This window comes from Melanotaenia boesemani, chromosome 18 (assembly GCF_017639745.1).
Source record: "Melanotaenia boesemani isolate fMelBoe1 chromosome 18, fMelBoe1.pri, whole genome shotgun sequence".
Taxonomy (NCBI): Eukaryota; Metazoa; Chordata; class Actinopteri; order Atheriniformes; family Melanotaeniidae; genus Melanotaenia; species Melanotaenia boesemani.
In genome coordinates, this window is record NC_055699.1 from 17,210,259 (window position 1) to 17,230,775 (window position 20,517).

General features: G+C 38.5%; 1 protein-coding gene across 1 annotated transcript in view; it reads right to left on the reverse strand.

Annotated features, from left to right (window-relative positions):
* Positions 1-1,817: 1,817 nt before the first annotated feature.
* ctnnd2a (catenin (cadherin-associated protein), delta 2a) overlaps positions 1,818-20,517 on the reverse strand; it is a 142,229-nt gene continuing 123,529 nt past the window's right edge. The window contains exons 19-23 of the mRNA XM_041968887.1: positions 19,938-20,022; positions 10,487-10,613; positions 5,950-6,081; positions 5,339-5,415; positions 1,818-4,475 (exon numbers count right to left, since the gene is read on the reverse strand). Of these exons, the coding sequence (XP_041824821.1) occupies positions 4,053-4,475; positions 5,339-5,415; positions 5,950-6,081; positions 10,487-10,613; positions 19,938-20,022 (844 nt within the window). The 3' untranslated portion in view covers positions 1,818-4,052. The remainder of the gene's footprint in view (positions 4,476-5,338; positions 5,416-5,949; positions 6,082-10,486; positions 10,614-19,937; positions 20,023-20,517) is intronic.

Genomic DNA, 20,517 nt, shown 5'->3' on the forward strand with positions numbered 1-20,517 from the left:
ATAGTGAAATTAGTTAAATTTTAACATATCCTGTCATAAATCCAACACTTCCCTCTTACAGTTAAATAAACATGACTATCTCCCTTAAATTTTTTACATTATTGAATAATGTTAGCACATCTGTAATATTGCATTAAAGATGGGAAAAAAGCCTCCCTTACACATTTAAGCCAAAAAGTTTGCTAATGTCACCGTTAACTAATTCATTCACAAATTTTATTTCTTCAGAAAGCCGTAAAGAGCTGCTTTTGCAAACACACACTGCTTTTCTTCACTTGTCTCTTAAACAGAAGGGACAAGTTGAAGGTTAGCACAACCCACAGAAGTCATTATAACCCTGTCTGGAAAATAAAACAGGTTGAAATTTTCTGGATTTGCTTTAAAACTTCAGTTTTTTAACACATCCACTTTTACCTTTAGAAATTTGCAGTATTATCTTCTCTTTACAAAGTCTCCATGGTGATTTTAAATCTGCTGATACCTCAAGTATATTAAATAGTTTACTTATGTATGTAATACCTGCCAATGTACACAATATAAAACCAGCTGTTTTCTCCTATAGAAAATCCTTTCTGAACCACCTTTTTTATGGTTTTTGCTTCCCTCACTCGTTTACATCAGCTTTGTTGAGCATCAACGTCATGAATGAAAGCACAAAGGTGGGCAAAGGGGGGGTGGGGTGATTTGCTGGTGATAAGCCAGTGACAGCAAGGCAGGGAGAGACAGAGGTGAAACATTCAGTGTTATAGAGCTGAACAAACCATTCTAGCCAGGGATATGTCATCACCAAGCTGATTCCACATTACTGCTATTTGTGTTTAGCCATTTCCTTTTGGGATGTGCAAATTGCCAAAGAAGGAGAAAAGACAGGTTAGTGAGGATGGATTTTATATGCCGATAAGGAACAACCTTTTAGTCTTGAATACCTGACACGTTCTTCAGCATTTTTGTTCATATGATCAATCACTGCCTTGTGGACAGCTGTAATAAAGTGTTTCAGACAGTTTTAAAACATTCAAATTTGTAAGCATCAGGTGTATGTAATATTTACCCAGCTTGACTACTTATTGACTATATTTCAGAAGCATCTTTAACCTTCTCAAACCTGTGGTCCCCAATTGGGAGTTTTTGGGACCAGATGGTGCCAAACTGTGCCAAAAATAGCCAATTGTGGAAACCTTGCCTGAACTGTGTTTACTGAAGCCTCTCTAATTTTGTTCTGCTTCACTTTATCAGAGTTGGCCTTTGCAGAGATAAAGTTCACATACTATACCATGACTTGAGCACAGAGCACAAATAAATCATTTTTCATATGTGCTCTGTGCCATCTTTGTTTATTTTTCATCAGTAACCCATATGATGATAATTACACATCTTAACAAATCTCAATAAAGAATCTTCTTTTAATTAATCCAAAAACATTCAGAGACCTTGTGGGTGCAGAGATTTTCTTATTCTCAATTCATTATGAATATGCAGTTTTCAAGAAAATGCCTAAATAAATAGGCACACAGTTAAAAAAAAAAAAAAAAGAAGAAGAAGACAGGCTCAGAAGCTGCAGTAAATGATAGCTGTGGGGGGAAAAAAAAGAAAAAAATGCTTCAACATTTTATGTTTAGTTGCTTTAGCTCTTCAAAGGTTTTTGAAGCCCATTTGAGCAAATTTGAGCAGTGCAGACTAGAAAAGAGATCAAAGGTGTGAATCAATCTAAAACAAATCAAGGTGTATTAAATTAACCATTTATAACACCAGACATTGCATAATCAGTTTAAGAAAAGACTTAGACGTCTAAATGAAAATGATCAAGTGAAAGAACATAAAGTTTGATTGCAAAGAGTTTTTTATTTTTTTTTCTTGTGTTCAAGTACGGTCCTCTCTCAGCAGGGTCATCTAAGAAGCATGGACACACAATAACACACAACTCGCACCAGAGCCTGAGCATTTTCAGGTGGGACTTCTGTTTTGTCTTGATTGTGGTGGTGGTGAGGGGGGGGGGGATCCCAATCAACAGTTTCAATGTTTGAATCAAGTGAACAAGAGTCCTGTTATACACCACATAATCATTTTTTTTTCTCTGAAACATTTGTTGCATTTAGTGACACTGACATCAGCACATAAAAATTATATATGTATATATTTATATATATAATTATATATTCATATTTATATTAATGTATTTATAATTTGTTGCTCTATATCAACAATTCATTCTAGTTATTTTTACTTACGTACTTATTTATTTTCATGTTGTAAAACCGGACAAACTGTCAGTAGGAATGCCTTTTTTGGACATTGATTTAGCAGTCACGCACATACACGCAACAGAGGCATACACACAAATACTCACATGCATGCAAAGATACACTCACTCAAATTTATGCGCACACACACAGGCCACACATTCTATCACATACATGCACATACACGCAAACACACGTCCACACACACACATCCACAAATGCTCGGCCAACACAGAGAGGCAGGTCTGTACATCTATATGGGGGGTAGGGAGGGTACCAGTGATCCCCAGCATTACATACGGCTTCACCTGATTAAAACACAATAAAATAAACATTACAAACAGCAGAGGGAGTCATCAGGTCATTGTCTGTAAACTTCGACAAAAAGTTCCCCTTAAAGTCCTCTAGGACTGGTCCTTGATGTGTCAAAGTTTGGCACAATGTCTTTGTCTTTATCTCTACTGTACAATGTACAATATTCATGGTGGATTTTGCTGAATAGACAAGTTACGATGCAAAAGTAATCATGGCAAACCACTGAATGTTGACACTGTCAAACACATCAGATCCCCAGAAGTATCTTGATAACCCTTTCCAAAGACAGAGAGTGTGCTTTAAACATACATGTATATCCTTTAGGCAGTGAAAAAGCACTTTCCTTGACTTGGGGCTCAGGAGTGATGCTGCTCTGGCAACCTGATGCTCTTGCAGCTTTATGCTACTCTTGGCATCTGATTTATAACAACCCCGAAATTCACTTGATGGACAAGGAAAAAACACAAATATTGTCGGGCTTCCTCTCTGGCTGGGAAAGGGGGCAAAAACAAAAGTGTCCACTGACATCTAGTCAGTCTGATTATGTCTGTGTTTTTTTTCTGACTTTTATATTCATGTTTGACTTTTTTATGGTTTTGTTTTTTCCATCAGTAGTCAGTAATGAAAAATAAATCAGGGTTTTTATAAGCAGCCCATCAAAAACGTGTAATATACACACTATATCACCCTTTAACTAGATACAGAAAAAAAAAGGTTTAAAAGTGAACATTTAGAAAAAGTACAAATAAAAAAATGGTAAAGAATGACTTAAAGAAGTCTCTTGAAGATGACATTCCTTGAAAACAAATTCGGAAGCCTCTTGAGGCAGCAAAGTCGTTGCAACAAAAAAATGTGGGATAAAAGCAGTGCTACGTTTGTCACTTTGGTGAAATGGTAAACATCCACTTCTAGCCTTGTGCCTGGTGTGCTTTCATCTTTCTCTGTGCTTCTTTTCTTCCTGACCTCCTCAAGAACTTTAATGCCATCTTGATCTCTCATCTCTTCTTCTCTCTGTCTGCAACATAAGGTCAGGCCACTTTCTGCTTTTACAAAGTGAGGGCTTTCCCTCATCTGCTCCCCATTATTTTATTTTGGCCCTTTTTCTTTTCTCCACTCAAGGCATCTGCATACACTCCCTCCTTAAAATTGCCTTTCCCACTCCTTGAGCACCCTGTCAAAGAAATTTCCAAGTATCTACTCCCACAAGCTCCACTTAGAAATGAAATGGAGCTAACTTTAAAGAAATAAGGTGGTCTTTAAAAAAAGGGAAAGTTCGCATGCACATGCACAGTCTCTGTCACTCTACCTGACATCACTTCTTCACCCCATCTGGCTCCGCCCCCAATTTCCTTGAAGAACACAAATCTTAAGCTCCCTTTTCTAAATGCCACTTACAGTCACAGTTTATCTGCTATTAATCTCTTGCAAAAAATAATCCCTTTCACACAAGCACACACAGACCCGCTTTTGGCCCCTCCCCCCATCAGTATAGTCAGGCTAGACCCAGGAATCAGGTGAGGCTGGGTAGTGGCTGGTCTCGTAGTTTAGTTCGCTATATGGCCGAGAGGCTGAGTAGAAGTCTACGTAGTTGCCAGTGGACTTGAGGCCCAGATGCATTCGTAGGTCTTCCCGTGGATCCCTAGGTGGTCCGGTAGAGCTAGGAGGCTGCTGGGGTTGGGCCTGAGGCTGGGACTGCACCTGGACCTGTGGCTGGGACTGGGATGATGGAGGCTGTGGTCCCTGGTCCTCGTAGTATACTTCATCGAAGCTCCGGCTCTGGCTATGAGGTGGAGGCTGTGGCGGCTGAGGCTGGGGGAAGGAAGGAGGGGGAGGGTAGAGGTCGTAGTCTTTTAGCACGGCTGCTGATGGGCTGTCCTGCTGGGGCTGAGGGGGCACAATGCAGGGCTGGGCTGGATTCTGCTGGGAAGAGTGATGGGTTGGGCAGAGTGGAGAAAGGTGTGCAGCAAGCAAGGACAAGAAATGTGGGTAGTTGGTGCAAAAGAGAAAAAGAGGATGAAAATGAAGATGGACAGATGGAAAGAAAAAGCAGCAAGTAAAGAGTGAACATCACAGGAAAAAGGGCTTGAAAGGAAGGCAGTGTGAAAAAAAGAACTCAGATAGGAATCAGTTGGGCAGGAGGAGGAACTCATGCTGTGAATTCTCTATTACATGCAGGCATTGAGGGACCAATTTGTATCAAACACCATCACTTACACAGGCTACTTATGAGTGTGTGTAAGTACGCAGATGCAAGGTGGAATCATATGAGTAAAAACCCTTTGTCTACGCTCTCATTCCAGCTGAGTTCAACTGCTGGCAGTGAAAGTTGAATGAACTCAGACTTTAATTAGAATAAAGCAGTTTAACAGATCCAACTAAATTCTCACTTCTAATCTTTCAAGTCAAAGGCTGTGATGCTTTTTGTTGTTTCTCCCTCTTCACCAGCACAGACATTAAACAGAGGCAAATAATTAGTGCAATCATCCAGGGTAACAGTTTTAATTGCTAGTGGAGTGTGGTTCCAGGTTGCAGTGGTTTGATGATGCCTGAGCTGAGGGTGTGCTTTTAGTACACACTGTGCCTATGCATCTCTTATCACAGCGAGGCACCTTTTGTTTGCGTCTGGTGTGCCTCTTCCATCCTGCTGCTATCTTTCCTAATAACCACCTTGTTATGACAGCATATTCCAATTTATAATAGCCATACTGACACACATGCATTCCTACAACATTGTTGGTGTGTGAATATATGTACACAAGTAAAAGTGTGGATCACTAACCCACCTGGTTTTGCTTGATATCATCGCTGGCGGTCAGGTAAGAGTTTCGAAACAACGTAGAGGTCCCGCATGACACTTGAACTTAATGGATGAAATAAAAGATGAGAATTACATTTTTTTTGTGGTTGACAGATAACTACTCAGCCCCACTGCTAATCATTTAAAAATTAACAGCAAAGTAAGAAACTCATTTATTGAACAAATCTGTTAAAAATCGACCATGTTTTCACACAGCTGGTCTTAAGTCGTGCATTTATTCAATGTAAGAGAGACAAGAAAGAATAGAGCAACTGTGAAAAGTAAGAAAATAGAGCAATATATTATAACTAGTATTATAGATAATGGAGGAAAAGAAAGATGAGAGGGGTTAGTTAAAAGGTAAATGCAGATACTGAAGAAAAAAACTTGTCAAGATAGAGAAAAATCAAAGTGTGAGCAAGAAGTACAGTGACATGGGATTGAAAAAAAAGTTGACTGATAAGTAAAAGTAACAATAGAATGAAAAGAGTAGAAAGATGAAAAACTAGGTAAAATAGAATAAATAAAAATTTAACCCCCCCAAATCAAACCACCCACCCACCCACACTAACACACACACACACACGCAACACACACCTGCCATGCCGTCTTTCCGGGATGTATGCTCTCCCTTGTTGCTATGGAAACCTGGGTTCGTTGCCGTGGAATCATAGTCCATCTTGCGTTCCTTCAGACTCATCATCTCTCTGGGGGAGGCTGGAGCGCTTGCTACACGTGAATGCATGCACGCATGCAGGCACACACACACACGCACGCATGCACACACACACACACACACACACACACACACACACACACACACACACACACACACACACACACACACACACGCACACAATAATGAGTAATAAAACCCAGAACAGCATGAGCCTTCACACTCTGCCTGCTTATGTTTGTGTGTCTGCATCTTGGTCTTTCAAGGTGCACAGTCATTATTCATCATTTAGCTTGTCAGCAGAAAGGGTCACCTCCAGCATGTTAAAGAACGTCTGGGAATTCAAGCACATGCACACGCACACAAGCACATACCCTGTTTGACACATTATTTGAATATCAAATTTTACATCTGGTGTATGTTTCCTCAGTTCACAAGTGTTTCCCGATTTTTTCTTTATGTATTTCAAGCTGATGTCGGATGTCCAGATATGAATCTGGCAAGCTACAGATAAAAAACAAAACAAACAAACCAAAAAAAAAAAAAAAAAAACCCACAGACATAAAAAGAGTCAACTGAACTTTTGAACTGTACAGCAGCAACAATAAATGTTTTAGTAAAAGCGACTTTTTTCGTCAATATTACAACAGGATACAAACAGGCTGCCAGAGCTTTCAGGCAACAACATACAACTAAAACACACATGGATCATTTAGGGAGGGCAAAGTAACTTTTGAAACTGGAGTGAAAGCTCAGTGCAACACATATCAATGCACTTCTGTGACCAGAAGTTAGATGCTTCAGTATATTTTTAACTACATTAAAAGGTGTCAAAGTAGATATTTTTCTACCAATGCAACCTACCAACTGTATCATTGTACACTTCACGTCTGTTTTTTCCTTCTTCAGGAGTTTTCTTTCAATCTTAGCTGTGTTAAAATGTTATGTATATTTAAAAACCTAATCTTAATTAACGTCTGTTTAGCATCTTCACTCTTGATACTGACAGTTATGCCTAATGCAGTCCTACATAAACTCATATGCACTGTACATACTGTACATACAGTATAGTGCACACTTCCTAATCTCCCTGTTTCCCCACACATACACACTTTAAGTATATCGTAATGTAATCCCCTTATAGCATACTTTCAGTGCTTACTCAGGGCCTCTTATCTTGACACAGTGAATTGCCAGAATCCCACGTACCTTTCTATCAGCCCCTTTAGTCTGCTTAGCTAAACATTCCTGTAACTAACCACTGCAAGTATAGCATATATTGTACATACAATACATTAAGTACATAATCTGTATTCTTAAAAGTGAAGGGAATTTTAAATGTGTTCAAACTAAACTTATGGGAACTTTGGATATTAGGGAGTTACTCAATATAATTGGGATAAATGCAAATAATGTGCTAAGTTTCCCAAATTTTGTGGAAAAAAACAATTACATATTTGAATAGTTAATTTTTCTACTGGAGTACTGGAAGTTCAGGTTTATGTGTTTGAATACCAAAGGATTTTTAATCTTTTTATTTTACTCTTTAATATCAGATATTAAAATAAAAAAAAGCATTTTAACTTCTTTTCTATGGAGCATTCAAAATTTCTGTTGATACTTGAAAAATGTATTGAGACTTAAGAAAGTTGCACTGAAAGACTAAAATACGTTAAACAGCCTCTGACAGTGGTGTCAGAACAGTGACAAAGAGCTGAAACTCAGAAGCATATACAAAAATAAAGTGTAAATAAAACAGAACAAAACATGTTATTTACATATAAATACACTGTCACCATGAACTATTAAAATTTTGCAGTAAGTGGTTTTTTCTTAAAATGCACTTCAGGACTTTTGCAGATTTTCTAAGTGACGTGCCTCGTTTGATGACTAATTCAGGATCCATCTTGCATCCTACCTGTACTGGGAGCTCTCTCCAGACAATAAAAGACAGTTTTATCTTGATTCTGGTCTTATCTTTTGCTCTGTCCCTGTCTCTCTCTTTTTTTTTTCTTTTTTCCCCAAATAATAAATTATTACTGAATCCACCATGGTGTGCGTTAAAAATGGCTGATGTGTTTATATCTACTTGCAAGCATGTGACAGTGCATAAAGCAAAACTCAGCTGCAACTTCATGTGGCGTCCCATAAAAAAAGTTGTTTTCTCATCCTTGGACACCGCTGGGCAGCGGCGGCTCCAGACGTGTGCATCATAAATGTCACTTTGCCATCAAAAGAGTCAGGGATACAGAGTTTTAAGATTGGAGAGTTATGTAATGTGCCTGTTTCAATTTTTCAGTGGAACTTTTTTAGTCTCAATACATTTTTTCAGTGTCAATGAAAATTTTCAATACTAATTATTCAATAAAATTTCTTTTTTTAAGATGAAGTTTGATTATTTCAGAGCCAAATCTTAGCCCTTCAATTTCCCAGTCTTTTCAGTATTTAACAAGACATTATAATACACAAATGCCTGTAAAAATAAACACACACACAGACACACACACATACGATTATGGATTATTTTGTAGTGGTAAGCGAGTCTTTTCTGATGTTACTTTTTTCGATTCAATTCTATTATTTCACACTCCTGCAGCAGATTTAATAAAAGTGGAATTTCAAACATGCCACATTCCTCTAGAGTCAAGGCTATCACCACTGGTTACGGTTACCGGGGGGACCTGGCTTGTAGCTGCTGGGTTTGACAGCCTGGGAGACTCTTTCTATCAGTGCAAAACACTGCCGGACCCCTGGAGGCCATGCTGGTTGCAAAGGTCTCTCTTTCTTGCTCTCTCCCTCTAAATTTCTCTCTGTATTCTCTTTTAACCACTGAACTCAGCTTCTCTTACACAGTTTTATCATTCTCTCCTCACCAACTCTTTCACTCCTTCCCTCCCAATGTGCTTACACGCCATCATTACTCCTTGTGCTTTGATCCATCTCTAAGGAGTCGGATTGCAGTCTGGAGCATATGCAGAGAGGAGATAGAAATGCATGTGGGTGTGTGCATGTGTTAGAGTGAGTGTGTGCACTAGGGTGGTCTGTAAAGAGTGAGAGATCAGAGGCAGAGGTGAGAAAGAAGTAGGATTACTGCAAACAGGAGGAGGTGGAGGAAAATGAGACGAGTAAGTGGGAAGCGCAAAGGCAAAGGAGAGAGTGAGTGCATCGAAGAGATGAAGCAGGTGACGGAGTCATTTTCAGTCATTTCCCATCTTACCTCCACCCCTCCAGTGTACTACGTACACACACATATTTCTCTACACACTATGGTCTCCAAACTACTTATTTTCAATGTCGCTTGCCAAAGTCAAATCCTTGGCCTTCACGTCCTCCTCCCTGCATTAAGCATCCCTCAATCCCTAATTCTTCGTGCCTCCTTGCTTTTACTCTTTATCTCCCTCCCTGTTTATCTCATCCCTCCCTCTGTCTGCTTTTCTTCACACACACACACGTACACACACGCACACACACAAACACACTCTTTTTCTCCCCTCACTTAACTCTGTCTCTTTCTTAGCAGGGTCCTTGAAGACCTCTCTAAGCTGGGAGGAAGGAAAAGTACTTTTCTGCCTCATCAGCTTGCTAAGCCCAGTGTGGAGAAAGAATAGCTAAAAGCTCTTCAGCTAGAGATGCTAACAGCTAATGCTAATGCATCTTTTGCAAAGCATGAAGGCCAGTGGGCTCAGGCTAAAGGCTAATGATAATCATACTTTACGGCATGAAAGCCAGTGGGTGCCAAGCACTCATGCTAAGAGTCATTTAGCCCCAGTGTAAAGACTGATGGACTGGTAAATGTTGATGCTTATGGCTAAACTGGGAATCTATTCATCTTGTGGCTACTCACTGTACATAAGCCAGCTTTAGATATTTGTAGGGGACCTTTGTATCACAGGTAAAATGAGAGGGATTCATTTGTGAAACAATTGTAGAAATGAATAAAACCTTTCACTTGAATATAAATGATATGCATTACAAACCAGCTTCTGTCTTATATTGAAAATAATCCTCCTACTTAATGGGATATTTAGACAATTTGGAAAATATGCTTATTGCTTTCTTACCAAGAGATTTGCTTGTTTAATTCTAAGCTGGAGCCAGGAGCCTTTAGCGTAAAAACAGTAAGCAGGGGTAAACAAACAAAGCATATTAAAAAGTCCTAATATACAATTACCATTTGCTCCAACTTTAAACAATCTTAATATTATTTATCCAGACCTTCAAATACCCAGCTCACTTCTGATCTTTCCCTTATCTAAGTTTAACAACAATTCACCATTTCTCTGCTTTTAAAGTCAATTTTTGAATATCTTGGGAGCTTAATAAAGCAGTCTTTGGCCAACATGCCGAAATTTAGCCAAAATGATCTAAAGAATTACAATCTGACAATGACCACATTTTTTTCCATGTTTTTGTCCATGTTTTTGTATGCATGAACAGTAGGCACCATGTGTTTCTCACCAGAGCGGTTATTTGGAGATGTCCTGACAGGAGAAACAGAGGGAGTTCGTGAGGATGAGTAGGGCCTCTGTCTGTCTCTCTCTATTGTCGAGGCAGAACCCACAAAGTGATACTGGGAGTAACCATCCTGCAAAACAAACACATAAAAACAAAATGATGAAGTAAGAGTGCACACACAAATAATTCAATATCAATTAGACAAAATTATAATTAGATATTTAAAAAAAAACAACTGACAGCATGACAGGGTAATATTTACGAGAGGAATGGTGGACTACAATTACTCACCTTTGTATTTAAATCAAAATAAAGAGTCACACACACATATGATGAATGATGAGTTGTCATCATGCATGTTAGCTTTGAAACACTCAAGTAGATTTGTAACTGCCACTGGACAGAAAAACAAACTATTCTTAACTAGTTCAAACACCACTTTGATTTGCATGAAGTAGGAGGCGGCACTTCAACAATGACTTCAGCACTGATTCAGTAATGATGATTCACAGATTTTTATATTTATAGTGCAGTGCTGCAGATATAAAGTCATCAATCCCCCTGTCACTGCACCACAAAAGTGGAAGTAATTTAGATTTAAGTGCTGGATGGTGCACACTTTTAGGAAGCACACAAATTTTGCAAACATAAAATGAAATGATTGGACTTCAGAGACATCTCAAGTAGATCAAAATTGAGTTCTTTCATATTTATTCTCTGTCAAATGTCAAATAAAACTTGTTTTGAATGAAATAATTGGCTAGAAACGTATTGGAGAACATTAACAAATATACAATGCTGGCATATGCCTACAAAGCACCATAAATTCCCACACATCAAATCTGAGCTTAGTAAACATCCCATAATCTTTGCAAAAAAAAAAAACAAAACAAAAAAAAAAAAACTCTACAAGCATAATTACTGCCAAGCCAATGACTTTGTATTGGTTTAGCTGTGATTGGAGCAAAGCCCTTTTCATAAAAATGGATTATGAGAGTCAACAACAATCACAGTGCTGGAACCAAATTCAATTTAGCATTACGATAATTGGGTACCTCAGAAAGCAAAGCACAAGCAGATGATAAAAGATAATAGGGAAATATTCCATCACAGCTTTACTGTCTAGAGGCCTCAGCTGAGCAGTGGGAAAGTGGTGAATGTGAGAACATCGGAGAGGCGAATCACTTCAGTATGATGAGGCTGGAGAGCAGGATGCAGAGAGGAGGAGAATGATACGATAAAGCGATGGAGGAGATGAGGCAGAAAGAATGAGGGGTGGAGGTAGAGTAGTAGCTCAGAAAGACAAAAAAAGTACACAGTAATGAGAAGGAGAACATAAGGAGGAGAACAGATATATGGAGAGAAAGTAAGGATAGGTGAGAAGAATATAGCTAGCAAGAGGGTAAGAGTTGATAAGAAGATGTGATGCAGAATGAGTGTCAGAGAAAGATTCAGGAGTGGGCTGGAGTGAGAACAGCCCAGTGACATAGCACTGACAACTTATTGAAAATTAGATCCTCTGACATACAGTAGTCTTCACCATTTTCCCCTCATTTTCACCTGTTCTATTTATCCAGCTCTCCTCCAGTTTTCTCACTCACCTCGTTTCACTACCTGGTTCTCCTTTTCACCCCCAACAAATCTCATTACAGTATAACCTCCTGATGGTACACTGAACTGCTGTGGATTTGGACATTGTTAAACTGTCATGCTGCAAAAACGAATGTAGCCACTGAGTACTGAATGACAAATGTATTTTGCAGTTATACACGTTGTGCCTACAGATGTAGCTCAGAAATGAGTCCCATGAATGAGCCACAAGGTCCCTGAAAGGCCTCCCCGAGCAAACTGAGCAAGAGCTGAACTTGAACTCAACAATTGCATTCTTTAGAATATTCATAACCAGGTCAACGTAAACAGAAACGATTAAATTGAAAATAATCTACAAAAATATATTTTGTGAAAAATTAACTTTCTCATACATTGTGTCAACTAAATTGGACACTCATTTAAAAGCTGTTTATATATATATATATATATATATATATATATATATATATATATATATATATATATATATAGCCCAGTGTAGTATATAGGCCATATACATACATACATAGGCCTGTCACGATAACAAATTTAGCTGTACGATAAATTTTCTCAGAAATTATCGCGATAAACGATAATATTGCGCAGAGCGCTAATGTGTCATTTTGAGACCATTCTCAACTAATATAGTGACATATGCCGTAATAATGCAAGTACACATTTTCAAAGGTCAATAAACTAAATAAATAAAAGCGCCTTTTTCACTGTTGCATCTTCAAATAAACTCCAGACAAGTAGACAAGCATGCCGGTTTTAATGACGAACCAAACTTCAGCACTTTACATCGAACAAAAACCCGTGTTCTTCTTCTGCTCTTCAAAATCTACTGCTTGTGAAACAAAGTCATTCTGCCCTCTGTTGGCCTTATAAGTAACTACAACCCAGCAGTTAGCTGGGATACCACATTCACATACGCCGGGACACCGGCCCAAAAGTTATGCGGCCCACTGGGAATCCTCCCAAACCTCTCGATTAGCCGGCATTGCTCTTAATGTGTATTTTGTCATATACGCTAGTATATAGGCTGATTCTATTTGCGTAATGTGCCTGCGGATTACAGGGGTTATTACGGTAGACCAGGAAGTGGGGGCTTTGTACTGACGTCGTAAGCTAGAATGTGTGTGTTCTGCTTACATGTGGGAAGCAGCGAAACAATAAAAGAGGAGATGCTTGCATCTATTATTTACATATTTCAGCATGAGAATCGGAGGTTTAGCGCGAGAGCGTGAGAAGCCACTTAAATACGCAAGTCTCACGGCCATTGCGTGTTGGCAGCCGTGCAAAACAAATGCGGCTTACCGGCTCGTGCTGCAACATGCTGCAGTCAAGTGTGACACTAGAGAGATCACTCCGCAAGAAACCAGAGCGTTTAGTCGAAATACTCCATAGTGAAACCTATTGTCATACACAGTCTATGGTAAAGGGGGGACGAAAAAAAATTATCGCGGCCGGCAAACTTATCGTGCTCTTATTTTCTTATCGTTCAATTAATTGACTTATTGCTTATCGCGACAGGCCTATACATACATACATACATACATACATACAGACATACATACATACATACATATAGCATTATGCACTAGCACAACATGACAGCACCTAGAATTTGAAGTTACTTCACTTTATTCTGTACAGTATCAATCTAACTCAAATATAAGATAATATATAAGATACCTATAGTTTGAGCAGTTTACGCCTCCAAATGGACTGATTTAAAATGTATGGAAGTAAAACTAAAACTAAGTTATATGTTGATGACAAATAACGTTATTTAAAACAAAGTAAAGAAAAAAAGTTTAATATTGAATATTTTGATCACTACAAAACTATGTTAAAGGCGAGAAACATTCTACATGATTATAGTCAATAGTTGGATCTGAGCATAGTGAAATTGTTATGTTCCACAACATCTGACAGAATGACAGCATGTCATTGATTGTATGATGTCATCTGTGAGCAAAATTGAAACATACAATTTTCCTCATGTCAGCCTGTCAAACTCTTTTTTGGAAAGTGGGAGACAAATCAGTTTCTGTCAGTTAAAAACTGTGCACGGATATAGATCTGCAATGAGTTAAACACATATTACATACTTTGTGCATCAACCTTCCACATGAGAAAATGATTAAATATCTTTGAAAGCTTTGAAACCTTCCACTGTACGCAAACAACATCCCAGTTCTCACCATGCCCTGACATCTACTGGCCCAAACTGCAGCTCATTCTAAGGTATGCATGACTCACTGATTGTCATCATTTTTTTCCTCTCTTTTCACCCACCTCCTCTTGGTGCTTTCACATCCTGCTGTAAGAATGAGAGGACACAAAGAGAGGGGTCTCTAGGCAACCAGTTTGGTTGTTGCTCTCACCGTCACTAAATAGTTAGTTGAAGGTCAGGACTCAGAGGTAAAAAAGAAACTACCGCTCCAACAAATGAAGTGTGCATATGTGTGTGTTTGTGTGAGTTTGGCAGCACTCAAGCCAGAAAGCAATTATAGCACAAATTATAAAAGGTTACAAACTCTGAGTGGTGGGTCCCCTCTGGGTCTCACTGACCACTGAACATCATCATTGTTCACTCCTTCAGTTCACGTGTTTTTCTCTCCCATTTCCCATTCACAATTTGAGATTTACAGTTGTGAGCACTTCACTCACATACTGTACGATCCATTTGTCTCCACAAGGTTTATGTGCCTCTAATCTTTACATCCTTCATTTTTGTAGCTTGTGGTTTAGCTGATTACTGCTGTTTATTTTTTTTACTTTTTATAAGGAGACCTGAATACTTTGTGCTGCAGCTGTGCCCTTCTCTCTAACCTAAAACAACTGGTTTTAGCCTGTACCCTGACAGAGGCCATCTCAACAAACCTCCATCTCCCCTGACTGTCTCGTTGGCTGATGCAGGATGAACATCAGAGAGAAACCAAGCGAAACAGAAAGCTAGCTTCAGAGAACTGAGGCTGGTTTAATGTCTGCAGAGGATTTCATTGTGCCTCTCCTAGATGTATTTTCCATTTTATAGTGCCTAGCAGTAAGTGATAGACTTATTTTAGCTAACACAAAGAAAATCCCACAATTTTTCTGCAGCAAGGAAGCAAATCTTAAAGACGTGTGTGCTTAAGCTCAACTTTGGTGCAAAGTTTGTGTCTATGCACAAAAAAAAACAAATAAAACAAAACAAAACAAAAAAAAAACAAACACCTGTGATTATGACATTGGAAGCACAGACTTGAACTGCTTTGTCTGTCCCAAATAATCACATCTGCAACTAAACTTTACAGCACCACTCTTTTTAAATAGATTATTTGCAGGAACATCCTGGGAGAAATAATCCTGCCAAGGAGTAGGCAGTGCAATCCATGACCTCACACACAGACATCAAACACAAATTTGTCACTCACATCACATTGCACAAACACACCCACATGGTGAATTACAAATCCCTTGAACATATTGTAAATCTGTCACATGTGTGACAAACACAGCATCTCTCTGACCCTGAACCCCATCTGTCATATGTGTGTATCTGATTTGTGTTTGTGATGTATATGTGTGAGGTTTGTACATGTATTTGTGTTTGTGCTTGTGTGTATATGAGAGAGGGAATGTGTCTGATTAAGTGCAAAAGACACATCATTTATCAAGAAATGAGGCAGAGCAGCTCGACAGAAGTTATACACTGAACAGGAACATGACAAAGTGTAATCGTGGGAATATGAAATTTAGTGCTCTGCTTGTATTTGTACAAGAAAGGGAGGGTGCATATGTTTGTTTTACAAGCGAGTCAAAGAACTTGGTCATTCTGGTCCTATTAAGAATAGATTTATTTACAAAGTAACCATGCTTCAGTTCCTTGTTTTAGGTAGAAATCCCCAGTTGAGCAGCATTGCCCATTTGTTGTTTATTTAAAAGATGACCGATGGCAACACTCCTCTGAGCTGGAAATAAAATACTACATCCACAGCCACACAAACACACACTGACTCAGGATGCATCCTGCCAAGGAGACCAAATTAACTCTAGTAAAAGCTTAATTTTAATGCACTCAAGAGACTGTTAGACATGATTCATCCTAAAGTCAGTGCTGGTGTTGGTACAAACAGATTTTGGCTTTGGTTTATTAATGATTCCTACATCACGGATCTTTTAAGTCATCTGAGGTGCTACTTTCTCACAGAGTTAGTCTTTATTCATGTGGTTGAAACTTTTCCTTTTAGTTTGCTCAGCAGCGATTTTATTAATTCACATGCTTTTTTTCTCCATTTTCTTTCTCTTCTGTTGCCATTGCACCCTCTTTCTCTCCCCCCTTCATACTTTTGCTTAGAAACCCTTTGCAGAGACACCACACTCCAGTCTTGTCTAAACTGCACGCTAATCCATGTTTGGATTGGAGGCTAACAGGATTTTTGCTGAAGCTAACACCCATGACCTAATATGTCATGCAGGGACCCTGGCAGTAAAGTCACTAATTTTAAGCTCTGGACTCTGGTGATACAAGTCAAAAAGTGAATCCTCTTGCACAATTTCCACAGTTAGAAAATGAGACTGCTCTGTCCAATAACGGTGTAGTTTAGGCAGTAAATAGTAGCAGTAGTAGTAGTAAATGGATTAACTTTTGCATATGCCAATATGATAAATACATACATAAATGAAGAATACCCCTCAGTTAACAAGGAATCTGTGCAGGCCATGGCTGCTGTAAAAAGTTAGTGTCCTTCATGTCAGATTATTAAAGTGTTATGCCATCCAGTCAACTGTAATGCTATCCAGTGGCAATGATTAGAGGAGTGTGAAGCAGATGAGGCTCAGATGGACCACATGGGGAAACTGCTCTAAGTAATGGTGGGTGATGAGAAGGTGACGAATGACAAGAGCAATCCAGTCTTCAGGATGAGGTCACACTGATGCCTTGAGGAAGCCTGTTCTGAAGTGGCTGCAGCAACAATCAGACATGTTGGATTTAAACGTTCAAGAAAATCTGTGGGTTTATACCAAATTAAACATCCTCTGCTCTTAAAAATGTCCTCACACCTTTCAATTAACTTAAGCTGCTTTAAAAACAACATCTTGGACTTATGTCAGGGTTTGCTTAAAGAACAAAAAACAAACATCTTTGAACACAGATGTTGAGGTACTTGAAATTGAAAAAAGAATTATGGTGCAACGCTCAATCTTTTTTGATGAGTTGTAAAAAGGATTTTTATTAAAGATCTCAAAATTAAATCTGAAGGAACTGATCATAAATAATTGCCTATAAAACTGAATAAATGGGTGAGACGCTAAACCTAAAGGTTATATTTGCTGCAGGGCTGTTACATGTGGCCATATACTGCTCTTTCTGTTGTTATGGAAATAAACTGTAAAGCCAACACAGTGTAGAGTTTTTTTATTCCTACAAAAGATCTACTGCTGACATTGCCTACAATACCTCATCTGTAGTCTTTGCTTTGCTCCACTTGCTTGTCTACACCACCATGTGACACATCGGTATAAAGCCTGCCTTGTAGGTAGTTCGGCACACCCAAAACAAAGAATTAGCAGCTGGCTTGAACTCTTTCGACCAGAATGGTAATCATTGGAGCAAACTCGCCCTCTGGAAAGTGGGACTTTAAAGATATATGAGAAAAATGTGTATTTTAATCATTAACGCATGCAAGATTATAATTGTGGATTTCCAAAATGAAATGATAAAAATGAGCACAATATGAGCTCTTTGGTGCGTCCATGTCTAGTACATTCACTCTCTCTGTAGCAAATGAGTCATCGACTTGTTTTGTCTTAAATGTGAAAACCGGCATTCAAAGCCAAGGACACATCCTTGATTGTATACTTCACCTTTGTGATCATACCTCTAACGTTTTAATGAATTTAAGGGTGGAAAACCTTCATTCAGAAAGTGAACACCACCTAATCTCTGCTTTTCCTTTTACTCGAGTAGTAAATGTTTGTAGCAATTAGCTGTCTGAAAAGAAACAAAGATTCACACATCCAGATAGGAAAATGTATTTGTGTGTACATGTATTTGTTACAAAAAGAAATAAGTGCTGTCTCAAGAAAAATGCAAATATATAACATCATTATGCTGGACAGCATTTATTTAGTTCACTTTTTGTTTGTCTGGATTATTCTTTATACGTTCCAGTTTACATACTGTGTTTATGAGCCAGCAGTTTCTTCTTTCCATTCGAACCACATAACGGGCTGAAAAACCATCAGCACTGATGTTGCATATATGTGTATAAGTGAGGGCGTATGCATGTGTGTGTAGACTGAAAGAAAAAGCAGAAAAAAAACCAAACAACACAAAAACACACATAGCCTAAAGAGACTAACACAGCTATTGATCTTCTTGCCTCTGTAGCCACAGCTGCTCGGTTGTAATGGTGCCCAGCAGAGGTCTATTATTCTTTTGTTTCCATGTGGGCATGACTGACCTCAAGGCAAAGGCGTGCATACAGGTGAACATACACACACTTAGCACAGATATATGCAATCAACACAATAAAAGTCCAATAGCAAAAGACCATGGATAGAATTGTACATCACATCTATTTGATTCTGCTGGCTTCTTCTTCCCCGACAGTCCAAATGATATAATGGACAATCTGACTAATCAGACCAAGTAGCCTTCTGTTTGTGCTATAGGCTGTGGAGTCAGCACTGGCAAATTTATTCTCAGCAAGCTGTGATGCAAGGTGTGTTCTGTCACCTTTCCATCATAGCCAGCATTAAAGCCCTTCCTACTAGCCACTGCCTCCCAAATAACACCTGCTATTCAGCAGATGTATCACAACTGATTCCACCAATGCAAATGCCTCCAATCTATGACCTTCAGAGTAATAAAAAAAAGAAAAAAAAAAAAGGCTGTTCACTTACTTCCTATGGAACAAGTTAATCGATGTCAATTCACATGTCAGCAGTTCTAATAATTTGGCTGATTGGTGTGTATTTATGAAGACACAGCTGCATGTATCACAGTGGACAGTCTCCAATATGTTATGAATAAAATAACCTTGAGTTTTAAAATATATTTATAAAAAAATAAAATAAATGAAGAATATAATCATTTATTTTTTTAATTATGAAAAAACTGAACAAGATATTAATTTAATACTTTTATTTGTATTTCCCACTATGTAGTGCCAACCTTCAGAAGGCTCATATAATTGAGAAAATGCAACTACGATGACTTTTATACCCAATAACAAAATACTTTTTAATTACCTTTAAATATCACAATAAAACCAGTTATTACAAAAAAAAATTATATATTGAATGTTTAACATTTTAACTGATAATGATGACTTTAAGAAAGGATGGGGCCACTAAAGCTTAGCAAGCACAGAACCAAAGATTGGTCTTGACCAGAAGACAATTCATCCACAAGTTCATCTTTTACCAAAATCTTTAGCAGCCTATGTACAAAATACAAGTTTTTTTTTTTTTTTTTGCTTCATTTAAAGTGTCTCCATAGAAAATCAGCTTCCCCCATCTGCTCCAGTGAAAGCAAAAACCCCTCATCCTAACACAGTTCAAGGCCATCTTACTAAAAATAGCAATGACCTGTCTAATTATGCTGTTTCACAAAACCTAATATAATTATTACAAGTGCTGCCTCCACCTAATTAGATATCTGGCACGTTCTTCTCTCTGCTTGTTAGTTTTCTTGCTCTTTCATGACACAGTCTCTGTGGGCTGGGGTGTAAGAGTCCTTTGAGAGATTGGTGTCTGGCGAGATTTTAAATTTTATATGAACTATCACATAATTTCCTGCTTTTTGTAAACAGGGTGCAAATTGTGCAGCATTCACTAAAAGCAGCAGTACGTGTTTTTGTACACTTACCTTCTTATAGAGCGAGCGCAGGTCTCTGTACTGCCACATACTGCTGAGGACCTGCGATGCTGCCTTTACCACTTTTGCCGAATGTCTGGAGAGAGATGGAGAAAAAGATGGAGAGTTATTTTTCCTGCACTCCATTTATTTTCATGTTGCCATATTACTCTGCCTCCTGTCCTTACCAGCTGCACAAGATATGTGCAGGCCAGTGAAACATGTAATGGCTTTAAGAATAAGATGGCCAACGCTCTTTTCAGAAGAGAAAAATTTTTGTTGAGCAAAAGCAGTGTTTCAGATGAGTTTGAAATGACCCACTCTGCCATGTTAATGGTTCCCTCTCTGCTACTCAGATGAAAAACGATTCTGGCAGGAGTCACTTCATGAGCTCTGCCCTTCTAACATTTACAACTGTAGCATAGGGGGATTTCTCTTTTTCTACTAGTCCAGAGCAAAAACACTTCTTAAAATCTTGCTTTGCAGTAAAGTTGACAATTTGAATGCTTGAAAGTTTGAAAAATGAAAAATGGCGACAAAAGTAAATTACTATATAAACTTATATCATAACAAGAGTAGCACAGGTCTACTG